At 47.5% G+C, this 13108-nt stretch overlaps 1 protein-coding gene across 1 annotated transcript in view; it reads left to right on the top strand.

The window, feature by feature from the left end:
• Window positions 1-13108, top strand: part of DNAJC11 (DnaJ heat shock protein family (Hsp40) member C11) — a 64861-nt gene that overhangs the window by 35085 nt on the left and 16668 nt on the right. The window contains exons 4-9 of the mRNA XM_060758715.2: window positions 2878-2979; window positions 6207-6335; window positions 6872-6994; window positions 9343-9416; window positions 12643-12832; window positions 12930-13015. Of these exons, the coding sequence (XP_060614698.2) occupies window positions 2878-2979; window positions 6207-6335; window positions 6872-6994; window positions 9343-9416; window positions 12643-12832; window positions 12930-13015 (704 nt within the window). The remainder of the gene's footprint in view (window positions 1-2877; window positions 2980-6206; window positions 6336-6871; window positions 6995-9342; window positions 9417-12642; window positions 12833-12929; window positions 13016-13108) is intronic.

Genomic DNA, 13108 nt, shown 5'->3' with positions numbered 1-13108 from the left:
GGGAAAGGGAGGGAAGAAAAGTAGGTAGGAAGGGAAGAGAAAGAAAGGGGGGAAAAGAAGGAAGGGAAGGAAGATAGGAAGGAAGGAAAGGTATGGGAGGGAAAGGGAAGGAAGGGAAGAGAAAGGAAGCAAAGAAAAGTAGGTAGGAAGGAAGGGAAAGGAAGGTAGGAAAAGTAGGAAGGAAGGGAAGAGAAAGAAGGGGGAAAAAGGAAGGAAGATAAAGGAAGGGAAGATTAAGGGAGATAGGAAGGAAAGAAAGGTATGGGTGGGAAAGAGAGGGAAGGAAGGGCAGGGAAAGGGAGGGAAGAAAAGTAGGTAGGAAGGGAAGGAAGGAAGGGAAGAGAAAGAAAGGGGGAAAGAAGGAAGGGAAGGAAAATAGGAAGGAAGGAAAGGTATGGGAGGGAAAGGGAAGGAAGGGAAGAGAAAGGAAGCAAAGAAAAGTAGGTAGGAAGGAAGGGAAAGGAAGGTAGGAAAAGTAGGAAGGAAGGGAAGAGAAAGAAGGGGGAAGAAGGAAGGAAAGGAAGATAGGAAGGAAAGAAAGGTATGGGTGGGAAAGAGGGAAGGCAAGAGAAAGGAAAAGTAGGTAGGAAGGAAAGTAGAAAAGTAGGTAGGAAGGAAGGGAAGAGAAAGAAAGGGGGCGAAAGAAGGAAGGAAGGAAGATAGGAAGGAAAGAAGGGAAGAAAGATATGAGTGGGAAGGAGAGAAAGGGAGGAAGGGAAGAAAAAGGGGAGGAGAAGGAAGGAAAGGAAGAGAAAGAAAGGGAAGGAAGATAGGAAAGAAGGAAAGAAAGGTATGGGTGGGAAAGAGGGAAGGAAGGGAAGAGAAAGGAAGGGAAGAAAAGTAGGTAGGAAGGAAGGGAAAGGGAAGGAAGGAAAGGTACGAAGGAAGGAAGAGAAAGAAAGGGAACAAAGGTAGAAAGGAAGGGGAAGGAAAGGAAGGGAAGGTAGGAAGGAAGGGAAGAGAAAGAAGGGGGTGAAAGAAGGAAAGGAAGATAAGGGAAGGAAGATAGGAAGGAAAGAAAGGTATGGGTGGGAAGGAGAGAAAGGGAAGGAAGGGAAGAGAAAGAAAGGGGGCGAAAGAAGGAAGGAAGATAAAGAAAGGGAAGGATGATAGGAAGGAAGGAAAGGTATGAGTGGGAAGGAGAGAAAGGGAAGAAAGGGAAGAGAAAGAAAGGGGAAAGAAGGATAGAAGGGAAGGAAGCTAAAGGAAGGGAAGGAAGCTAGGAAGGAAAGAAAGGTATGAGTGGGAAGGAGAGGGAAGGAAGGGAAGAGAAAGGAAGGGAAGAAAAGTAGGAAGGAAGGGAAAGGAAGGTAGGTAGGAAGGAAAGGAAGAGAAAGGGGGGAAGGAAGGAAGGAAAGGAAGGGAAGATAGGAAAGGAAGAAGGAAAGAAAGGTATGGGTGGGAAGGAGAAAAGGGGAAGGAAGGGAAGAGAAAAAAAGGGGGGAAAGAAGGAAGGGAGGGAAGGAAGATAGGAAGGAAGGAAGGAAAGGTATGGGAGGGAAAGAGAGGAAAGGAAGGGAAGAGAAAGGAAGGGAAGAAAAGTAGGTAGGAAGGAAAGGAAGGTAGGTAGGAAAGAAGGGAAGAGAATGAAAGGGAAGAAGAGTAGGTAGGAAGGAAGGGAAAGGAAAGGAAGGAAGGAAGGAAGGAAGGAAGGGAAGAGAAAGAAGGGAAAAAGAAGGAAGGAAAGGAAGATAAAGGGAAGGAAGATAGGAAAGAAGGAAAGAAGTATGGATGGGAAAGAGAGGGAAGGAAAGGGAAGAGAAAAGAAGGGAAGAAAAATAGGTAGGAAGGAAGGGAAAGGAAGGTAGGAAGGAAGGGAAGAGAAAGAAACGGAAGAATAGGTAGGAAGGAAGGGTAGGAAGGAAGGAAGGGAAGAGAAAGAAAGGGGGGAAGGAAGGAAGGAAAGGAACAGAAGGAAGATAGGAAGGGAAAAAGGAAAGAAAGGTATGGGTGGGAAGGAGAGGAAGGGAAGAGAAAGAAAGGGAAGAAAAGTAGGTAGGAAGGAAGGGGAAGGAAGGAAGGGAAGAGAAAGGGGGGAAAGAAGGATAGAAGGGAAGGAAGTTAAAGGAAGGGAAGAAAGCTAGGAAGGAAGGAAAGGTATGTGGGAAGGAGAGAAAGGGAAGGAAGGGAAGAGAAAAGGGGGGAGAAGGAAGGAAGGAAAGGAAGATAAAGGAAGGGAAGGAAGATAGGAAAGAAAGGTATGGGGGGGAAAGGGAAGAAAAGTAGGTAGGAAGGAAGAGAAAGGAAGTTAGGAAGGAAGGGAAGAGAAAGAAAGGGAAGGAAGATAGGAAGGAAAGAAAGAAAGGTATGGGTGGGAAAGAGGGAAGGAAGGGAAGAAAAGTAGGTAGGAAGGAAAGGAAGGTAGGAAGGAAGAGAAAGAAAGGAGGGAAATTAGGTAGGAAGGGGAAGGAAGGAAGGAAGGAAGGGAAGAGAAAGAAAGGGGGGAAAGAAGGAAGGAAGGGAAGGAAGATATGAAGGAAAGAAAGTTATGGGTGGGAAAGAGAGGGAAGGAAGGGAAGAAATGTAGGCAGGAAGGAAGGGAAAGGAAACGAAGGTAGGTAGGAAGGGAAAGAAAGGGGGGAAAGAAGGAAGGAAGGAAGGAAGGAAGGAAGGAAGGAAGGAAGGAAGGAAGGGAAGATGAAGGGAAGGAAGATAGGAAGGAAAGAAGGGAAGAAAGATATGGGTGTGAAGGAAGGGAAGAGAAAAGAAAAAAGGAAGAAGGAAAGTATGAAGAAAAGAAAAGGAGAGGGAGAAGGTGTACGAAGGAACCCGAGGAAGGAAAGAAGGGGCCACCAAGAGAGCTTGGCCACCGTTGCCAGCGCCTTGGCATGTTGACGTGGTGAGGCGGGCCTTCCTTCTGGGTTCGTCTTGCCGCAGGTGGTGGAGAGGCGGAGGACGCCGGCCGAGATCCGGGAGGAGTTTGAGCGCCTGCAGAGAGAGCGGGAGGAGAGGCGGCTGCAGCAGCGGACCAACCCCAAGGTAAGCGGAGGGAGCCCAATCAAATCTAGTTACCTCTAGACTGGACTACTGTAATCCTCTCTACGTGGGGCTACCCTTGAAGACGGCCCGGAAATTACAACTCGTCCAACGCTCCATGGCTACTTCGTAACTGTCATTTTGCTGCTGTTACGAATCGTAATGTAAATATCTGACCTGCAGGTTCGCTGGACCAAATTTGGCACAAAGACCCAATACACCCAAATTTGAATACTGGTGGGATTGCGGGAGGGGTATTGATTTTGTCCTGTGGGAGTTGTAGTTGCTGGGATGTATAGTTCACCTACAATCAAAGAGCATTTTGACCTCCACCAATGATGGAATTGAATCAAACCTGGCACACAGAACTCCCATGACCAAGAGAAAATACTGGAAGGGTTTGGTGGGCATTGACCTTGAGTTGTGGGAGTTGTAGTTCACCTACATCCAGAGAGCACTGTGGACTCAAACAATGATGGATCTGGACCAAACTTGGCACGAACTCTCAATATGCCCAAATGTAAACACTAGTGGGGTTTGGGGAAAATAGACCTTGACATTTGGGAGTTGTAGTTGCTGGGATTTATAGTTCACCTACAACCAAAGAGCATTCAGAAGCCCACCAGTGATAGAATTAAGCCAAACTTCCCACACAGACCAACAGAATATACTGTCTGTGATGGTCTTTGGCGACCCCTCTGACACCTCCTCTCGACCCCTCCAAGGGTCATCTCAGGTCATCAAAGGGGCATCAAGGAGGGTCTTTTGGGGTCATCTCAAGTCATCCAAGGGGTCATCAAGGAGGGTCTTTAGGGGTCATTTCAGGTTATCAAAGGGGCATCAAGGAGGGTCTTTTGGGGTCATCTCGGGGCATCAAAGGGGCATCAAGGAGAGTCTTTTGGGGTCATCTCAAGTCATCCAAGGGGTCATCAAGGAGGGTCTTTAGGGGTCATCTCAGGTTATCAAAGGGGCATCAAGGAGGGTCTTTTGGGGTCATCTCGGGGCATCAAAGGGGCATCAAGGAGGGTCTTTTGGGGTCATCTCAGGTTATCAAAGGGGCATCAAGGAGGGTCTTTTGGGGTCATCTCGGGGCATCAAAGGGGCATCAAGGAGAGTCTTTTGGGGTCATCTCAAGTCATCCAAGGGGTCATCAAGGAGGGTCTTTAGGGGTCATCTCAAGTCATCCAAGGGGTCATCAAGGAGGGTCTTTAGGGGTCATTTCAGGTTATCAAAGAGGCATCAAGGAGGGTCTTTTGGGGTCATCTCGGGGCATCAAAGGGGCATCAAGGAGAGTCTTTTGGGGTCATCTCAAGTCATCCAAGGGGTCATCAAGGAGGGTCTTTAGGGGTCATCTCAAGTCATCCAAGGGGTCATCAAGGAGGGTCTTTAGGGGTCATTTCAGGTTATCAAAGGGGCATCAAGGAGGGTCTTTTGGGGTCATCTCGGGGCATCAAAGGGGCATCAAGGAGAGTCTTTTGGGGTCATCTCAAGTCATCCAAGGGGTCATCAAGGAGGGTCTTTAGGGGTCATCTCAAGTCATCCAAGGGGTCATCAAGGAGGGTCTTTAGGGGTCATTTCAGGTTATCAAAGAGGCATCAAGGAGGGTCTTTTGGGGTCATCTCGGGGCATCAAAGGGGCATCAAGGAGAGTCTTTTGGGGTCATCTCAAGTCATCCAAGGGGTCATCAAGGAGGGTCTTTAGGGGTAATCTCAAGTCATCCAAGGGGTCATCAAGGAGGGTCTTTAGGGGTCATTTCAGGTTATCAAAGAGGCATCAAGGAGGGTCTTTTGGGGTCATCTCGGGGCATCAAAGGGGCATCAAGGAGAGTCTTTTGGGGTCATCTCAAGTCATCCAAGGGGTCATCAAGGAGGGTCTTTAGGGGTCATCTCAAGTCATCCAAGGGGTCATCAAGGAGGGTCTTTAGGGGTCATCTCAAGTCATCCAAGGGGTCATCAAGGAGGGTCTTTAGGGGTCATCTCAGGTTATCAAAGGGGCATCAAGGAGGGTCTTTAGGGGTCATCAAAGGGGCATCAAGGAGGATCTTTAGGGGTCATCTCAGGTTATCAAAGGGGTATCAAGGAGGGTTTTAGGGGTCATCTTGGGTCATCAAAGGGGGCATCAAAGAGGGTCTTAAAGGGTCATCTCAGGTCATCAAAGGGGCATCAAGGAGGGTTTTTAGGGGTCATCTCAGGTCTTCAGGGGCATCAAGGATGGTCTTTAAGGCTCATCTCAGGTCACCAAAGGGTCCCGACCCCCAGGTTGAGAACCACCGATCTGGAGGAACTTGCCATTTGCAGCAAAGGAGGCTGGGCTTATATTAGTTTTGTAATGTCTTCTACGGAGTGATAAACAAAGGAGGGAGAGGGAAGGAGAGCGAGCGAGCAAGCAAGCGCGGCATTGTGACTCTGCATCCAGCGATAAAAGCCAGCCATCTGGGTGTTTATAGCCATTGCTTTTTGGCATTCTATGGAAATGCCTCTCCAGACAACAAGGGAGTGCAGCTGCGCGGCTTCAGCATGTTTTGGGGGGGGGGGGGGGGTTGTTCTATGAAAAGGGGTTCCAAAGAAATCACAAACGGGGAGCCATATGTGTCAATTCACAGGCGACCATTCAGGAAACTACGATGTTAATGTGCTTACCTATTGCCTATAATGATAGAATAAAATAATAAATGTAATAGCATGGAATAAAAGTAATAATAATAGAGTAAATAATGGAAATTTAATAATAATAGTAATAATAATAAATTATTATTATAATTTATAATAATAATATATTGTTATTATTACATAATAAATGTAATAATAACAACAATAGAGTAAAATAATACTTACTTAAGATGAACTAAATGTCCTAACTGGTTCATAGGAGGAGATGCGTTCAGACAGGTAAGTTGGGCCAGGACCATTAGGGCTTTATAGGCTAACGCCAGCACTTTGGATTGTGCCCGGTAGCAAATTGGCAGCCAGTGGAGCTGGTGCAACGGAGGAGTTGTATGCTCCCTGAGTGCTACTCCTGTTAGTATCCTGGCTGTCGAGCGTTGGACCATTTGAAGCTTCCGAGCAGTCTTCAAGGGCAACCCCACGTAGAGAGCGTTGCAGTAGTCTATACAGGATGTGACCAGAGCGTGGACTACCATGGCCAAGTCAGACTTCCCAAGGTACGGACGCAGTATAGTTTACATTTTTGGGGGGCCAGTTCAAAGGGATTGTCCTTCTCTGTTTCTCCAGGGGACGATCAGCGTCGGGATCGATGCCACCGACCTCTTCGACCGCTATGACGAGGAGTACGAGGATGTCCCCGGGAGCAGCTTCCCCCACGTTGAAATCAACAAGATGCACATCTCCCAGTCCATTGAGGTGAGAAGGGAAAGGCTGCCCAGTTGGAAGGTCCGGCCACCTGGCTCACCTTCCTCCGAAGGGAGTCCTTCTACTCTCACTCCCTGGCTGTCTCTTGTTGACTTGTTCCTGTTAGCGTTAGCGGAAGTTTTGCAAGGTTTGGAAGAAATCATGGACTCTGGAGACTTCTGGTTACAAAGCAGGTTCAATTTGCTTAGAGCAGTTCAAAACACATCCATTACAGTAAGCGACCAGACACGAAGTACACAGTACGCAGGAAAAAGGAAGTCGAAGCGTAAACAATTCTACAGCTGCTTGGCAGATACCAGATACTCCCTAATTTTCTCACAACTCCGCACAGAGAGTATCTCAGGACTACTTTCTCACAGCCTCTAACATAAACAGACATCAAAGCAATACAATCTTGTGACATCCATATGTCTACTGCATGAAATTACATTTAAAACACATTACATACTTCAACATAGACTGACAGTTCCATGCGCCTTCGAACGGCCTTGTTTTCCCTGATCATCCTCTGTCTGTCTGTGTTTCAGGCCCCACTGACGGCCACAGACACGGCCATCCTGTCCGGGAACCTCTCCACGCAGAACGGGAACGGAGGTGGATCCGTCAACCTGGCGCTCAGGAGGGTGACCTCCGCCAAAGGCTGGGGAGAGGTGAGGGGGAGATCATAATAATAATAATAATAATAATAAGACTTCATTTGTACCCCACTACCATCTCCCGAGGGACTCGGTGTCGCTTACATGAGGCCGAGCCCACAATACTGTCAGAGTTTGGGGGTGCGCAGCAGAAGGATTGCTAGATCAACAGACACTGATGTAAAAAAATAAGGACCCTGCAGACTTTCAGTTACGAAAGAAACTTAAGTTTTACTAAGTACATCAAACACACGTCTTAGCACAGCGAGCTACAAACAGGAACTAGTGGAAAACCGAAAGTCTCTCTGAACACCTGCTTAGACTGCTTATTTATAAGGTCAGAGCAACAGCACCCCTACTGACAAATTTCTAACTAAATTTCTAATTTCTTTTAATGCTGAGACTCTTGGAATCAAAGAATTGGAAGAGGCCCCAAGGGCTATCTAGACCAACCCCCTTCTGCTATTATTACTGCTATCTATATAAATAAAAATGTTATGTCCGTTTGTGGGATTAACAGAACTCAAAAACCTTTGAACAAATTGACACCCAATTTGGACACAAATGTGCCTCTAAGAGTTAAGAAACATTGAAACCGTCAAGGTTCTTCTATACTTCAGTAAACTTGTATATAAATAAAAATGTAATGTTCATTTGTCGGATGAACAGAACTCAAGAACCACTGGGGGAATTGACACCAAATTTGGACACAAGACACCTAACAACCCAACGTATGTTCTTCACTCAAAAAATTGTCGACCTTCCTCGCCTTCTCCTCCTCCTCCCCTTCCTCCTTGCCTGGGGGCTCCGCTGCTGCCACTCATCCGCCCCTTCCTCTTCCAACGGGGAAAGGAGGAGGAGGAGACCGCCCTACTGACATAGCAGGGAAATTTATTATTATTTATTTTGGTTTCTTCTACCCCGCCCTTCTCACCCCGAAGGGTACTCAGGGTGGCTTACAAAAGCAAAGGCACAATTCGATGCCCGCATCACATAACAGTCAAAAACAGAAATAGCATCAATTCACAGTTAGACAACAATTCCTACATTACAACCATAAAACCAATAAAATCAATAAAACCAATACAAACCCAATTCCTCCTCATAAACGGTCAGCGTTCACTATCTCATAGTTCCACTTTCAATTCCACATTGTCAGTTCTGGTCATACTCGCCTGATTATCATATCTAGTTGTCAGATTGCCCAAAGGCCTGGTTCCACAACCACGTCTTTACTTTCCTCCTGAAGGAGAGGAGGGATGATGATGCCCTAATTTCCCCCGGGAGTGAGTTCCACAGGTGAGGGGCCACCACCGAGAAAGCCCTGCTCCTCGTCCCCACCCGCCTCGCTTGTGACAGTGGTGGGGTCGAGAGCAGGGCCTCCCCAGATGATCTCAAACTCCGGGGTGGGACGTAGAGGGAGATACGTTTGGACAGATACACTGGAACAGAACCGTACAGGGTTTTGTAGGTCAAAACCAGCACCTTGAATTGTGCTCGAAACTGAACCGGCAGCCAGTGGAGCTGACACAACAGGGGGGTGGTGTGCTCCCTGTATGACGCTCCGGTGAGTAGTCTGGCTGCTGCTCACTGGACCAGTTGAAGTTTCCGAACAGTCTTCAAGGGCAACCCCACGTAGAGCGCGTTGCAGTAGTCTATACGGGATGTAACGAGAGCGTGGACCACTGTGGCCAGATCAGACTTCCCAAGGTACGGGCTCAACTGGTGCACAAGTTTTAATTGTGCAAAAGCTCTCCCGGCCACCGCCGAGACCTGAGGTTCCAGGCTCAGCGATGAGTCCAGGATCACTCTCAAGCTGCGAACTTGTGTCTTCAGGGGGAGTGTAACCCCGTCCAGCACAGGCTGTAACCCTATACCCTGTTCGAAAGAGAAGGGGCTCCATGTGGCAAGCCTCCGCCTCCACTCCACTCCCGCTTCTGTGTGTGTGTGTGGGTGTGGCTGTGCACATGCGCCTGGCTTTAACGGCCGACTGTTTCTCCGCGAGGAGGAGGAGGGGGCGTGGCCATGGGTCCCTTTGTAGACATGCAGTTTAGAAGTCCTTTCTGCTTTTTGTTTTCCTTGTTTGTTTTTTGCGTGAAGGACATACATTGGGCTGTTAGGTGTCTTGTGTCCAAATTTGGTGTCAATTCCCCCAGTGGTTTCTGAGTTCTGTGAATCCCACAAACGACCATTACGTTTTTATATATATAGATATCAGTGGATGGATGGGTGGCTATATAAACATTTATTGGGACTCCACGAGAAGTTTTTGCTTCTGCGACTGAAAATGTTTTTATTGTGTCTGCCTCATGTGATGATGATGATGATGGTGATGACGATTTCCCCCTCTTCTCCTTGCACAGCTAGAGTTGGGGGCTGGAGACCTCCAGGGGCCTTTGCTCGGCATGAAGGTGTTCCGGAATCTCACGCAAAGATGGTGAGGCCTGTTTTCCAGGGGAAGATGCCATTGAGGCAACCTTTGTCGTACGCAAAGTGGGTCCTACTTTTAGTGGGTTTAGGGGTGGAGTGGCCACAGCATGCATATACATTTATTTTGGTTAACGACCAGCAATAATGCAAACATGGAATCATAGAATCCTAGAATCAAAGAGTTGGAAGAGACCTCATGGGCCATCCAGTCCAACCCCATTCCTCCAAGAAGCAGGAATATTGCATTCAGATCACCCCTGACAGATGGCCATCCACCCTCTGTTTAAAAGCTTCCAAAGAAGGATCCTCCACCACACTGCCTTTTCCCTACCCCCTGTCAGCATTGCCCCATCTTCTCCTTGAAGAGGCCCTATCGCCTCCTTGTTCTTCCTTTTTCTACTGACATAAGAAAAGAAGCCCTTTTTATTGTTTTTAATGTCCCTGGCAAGCCTGAGCTCGTTTTGTGCTTTAGCGTTGCGGACCTTTCCCTACAGATGTTGGCTATTTGTTTGAATTTTTCTTTGGTGATTTCTCCCTTTTTCCACTTCTTGTGCATGTCTCTTTTGTGTTTTAGCAGAGTTAGAAGTTCTTTAGACATCCATTCTGGCTTCTTTGCACTTGTCCTATTTTTTCTCTTTGTTGGCACGGTTTGCAATTGCGCCTTGAGTATTTCACTCTTGAGAAATTCCCATCCATCCATCACTCCCTTGTCTTTTAGTATCTGCACAGAATCAACAAAACAGACGATTCGTCATTAAAATACAGAGTTTTGATGAACATGGAAGTTAAAATCAGTATTCAATATGTATTTTACAGTGATAAAAACTGACTTCAAACAGTAATACTTCTAAAACAGGGACCCCTGATGTTTTATATTCCCTGCATGGTTAGTTTTATTGCTTGTGGTTGACCAAAATAAAGAATATTAGATAAATCGAGATAGATAGATCTTGTCGCAACTCTGGGTAGTTTCCACCTTGCTCAAGACACCACCACACACCAAAGCTGTAGGTTTTGTAGTTTATTGAGAAAAAGCAAAATCAAAACAGAGAAATAAAGATGCAAAAGTTCAATAGGCAAAACAGAGTCTTAAAAGCAAAGGCAAAGTTCCCAAGATCCAAAGGCAAATCACATGAAGCATAATCCCTTAGCAATGGTCAAACAAGAGTCCATGGTAGACAGATGAAATCAGGATCAAAATCCAAGTCTCAAAGAAGCCAGAAGCGTTCCGCAAGAGCCAAGGTAATTCCACAGAAGTTAACAGGGAAGGAGCAACATTGGACTGACAGGAAATGCCTGTCGACTAATGTGCTGGTCAATGACTGAAATAAATGATTTGATTTGATTTGGCCTGTCGGCTACATCATTAAATAAGTTTCCCTGACATGAAAGCATTGCGTTGACCTTTAGTTTCACGCTTGCTGGCAAGGCCTGTGCTTCTGCGAACTCGTTAATTGTAAACGATCCTGTCCACTCATTAATTCACTATTATCTTCAAGGCTGGACAACTCATTATCTTGGCCCAGCTGGGCCTGATCACCCTGGGAAGCAAAAGGAATTTCCACCTGCAGTTGTGGAGTTTCACTATCTTTATCTAAAGGCACATTCCTTTCTCCGGGGAACAGACTTGCTGTTTCTTCTTCCCTGTCTGTCTCACTAACTGAAATTTGCTCAGAAATCTGTAACCCATCAGCCTCCTCGTCATCCTGCAGAAAGTCAGGCTCAGAAGGCCCAGCATAAGGCCCAAACAGTTTAGACTCAGGCATAATCCCTTAGCAATGGTCAAACAAGAGTCCATGGTAGACAGATGAAATCAGGATCAAAATCCAAGTCTCCAAGAAGCCAGAAGCGTTCCGCAAAAGCCAAGGTAATTCCACAGAAGTTAACAGGGAAAGAGCAACATTGGACTGACCGGAAATGCCTGTCGGCTACATCATTAAATAAGTTTCCCTAACATGAAAGCATTGCGTTGACCTTTGGTTTCACGCTTGCTGGCAAGGCGTGTGCTTCTGTGAACTCTCTCTTTATCTGTTTCTCTCTCTCTATGTCTCTATTTCGCTCATTAGAAGGAATAGAGAGAGAGTATGAGAGAGAAGAGAGAAAGGAGTCCTCCTTACACCTGGTATAACACAATCAGGATCTTGGGGATTATATTTTCTAATCTATCCCAACAAGCTTGAATGGTTTCTGACGTACAATAATCTTGATGGTTACTATCAACAGTTTCTTGACTTAGATATGGGTAAAACCCCTCACTCTACAAGAATACAGTAGCAGAGAGTTCCCCAGCCTAGCCTAACCAGGTTGTCCCTAGAGCAATTAGCTACACTCTAAAAGCAATAAAATCAATACAAACCTCATTGGTGGTCAGCGTTTCACAGTCTCATAGTTTAAGTTCCAATTTCCACAAATTGTCGGTCCTACCCATCTGGTTTCTATATCTAGTTGTGAGGATGCCCAAAGGCCTGGTCCCACAACCACGTCTTTACCTTTCTCCTAAAGGCAAGGAGGGATGTTGATGCCCTGATTTCCCCCGGGAGTGAGTTCCACAGGTGGGGGGCCACCACTGAGAAGGCCCTGCTCCTCGTCCCCACCAGCCTCACTTGTGATAGCGGTGGGGTCGAGAGCAGGTCCTCCCCAGATGATCTCAGATTCCGGGGTGGGACGTAGAGGGAGATGTGTTCGGACGGATACGCTGGACTGGAACCGTATTGGGTTTTGTAGGTCAAAACCAGCACCTTGAATTGTGCTCGGAACTGAACCGGCAGCCAGTGGAGCTGACACAACAGGGGGGTGGTGTGATCCCTGTATGTCGCTCTGGTGAGTAGTCTGGCTGCCGCTCGTTGGACCAGTTGAAGTTTCCAAACAGTCTTCAAGGGCAATCCCACTTAGAATGCGTTGCAGTAGTCTGTACGGGATGTAACAAGAGCGTGGCCAGATCAGACTTCCCGAGGTACGGGCGCAACTGGTGCACAAGTTTTAGTGGCGCAAAAGCTCTCCCGGTCACCCTGTCTAACACAGGCTGTAACCTCTCAAGCTGACACTTTCCCCTCCCATCTGTCCTAACCAATCAAAAGAGAGCTTCAGCTCCTCCCCTCTTCTCCTTTTACACTCCCAAGATGTCTGCCTCCTTTGCTACCACTCCCAAAATGGAGTCCGCCCTACTGCCATCCCAGGCTTCTCTTTCGGCCTACGAGGTAAGAATCCTGACCCCTGCCTTCCTTCCTTTGCAGCTTTGTGACGACGCACGGGGCTCTGCAGTTCTCCTCCCGAGGGGTCCGCCCCGGCCTGACCACCGTCCTGGCGAGGAACCTGGACAAGAACACCATGGGCTACCTGCAGTGGCGCTGGGGCCTCCAGTCCGCCATGAACACCAGCCTCGTCCGGGATACCAAAACCAGTCACTTCACCCTCGCCTTCCAGGTGGGGCCTCCACCCCCCCCCCAATTGTGTCCTTTTCGGGGTTGGTCTCGTAGCAAAGAAAGCATCCTTGTGTTTTTTATGTCTTTTTTTTTGACAGCTGGGCATCCCCCACTCCTTTATGATGGTCAGTTACCAGCACAAGTTCCAGGACGAGGACCAGACGCGGGTCAAAGGGTCCCTCAAGTGAGTGTTGGGGTCCTTTCAAGACATAATAACAACAAAAACCCACCTCTCCTTGCGGCTCAATGTGTCCGGTCCAGTGGAGTTGATGGCAGA

The sequence above is a fragment of the Anolis sagrei genome, chromosome 13 (genome assembly GCF_037176765.1).
Source record: "Anolis sagrei isolate rAnoSag1 chromosome 13, rAnoSag1.mat, whole genome shotgun sequence".
NCBI lineage: Eukaryota > Metazoa > Chordata > Lepidosauria > Squamata > Dactyloidae > Anolis > Anolis sagrei.
This window is presented reverse-complemented; position numbering and strand designations above follow the sequence as displayed.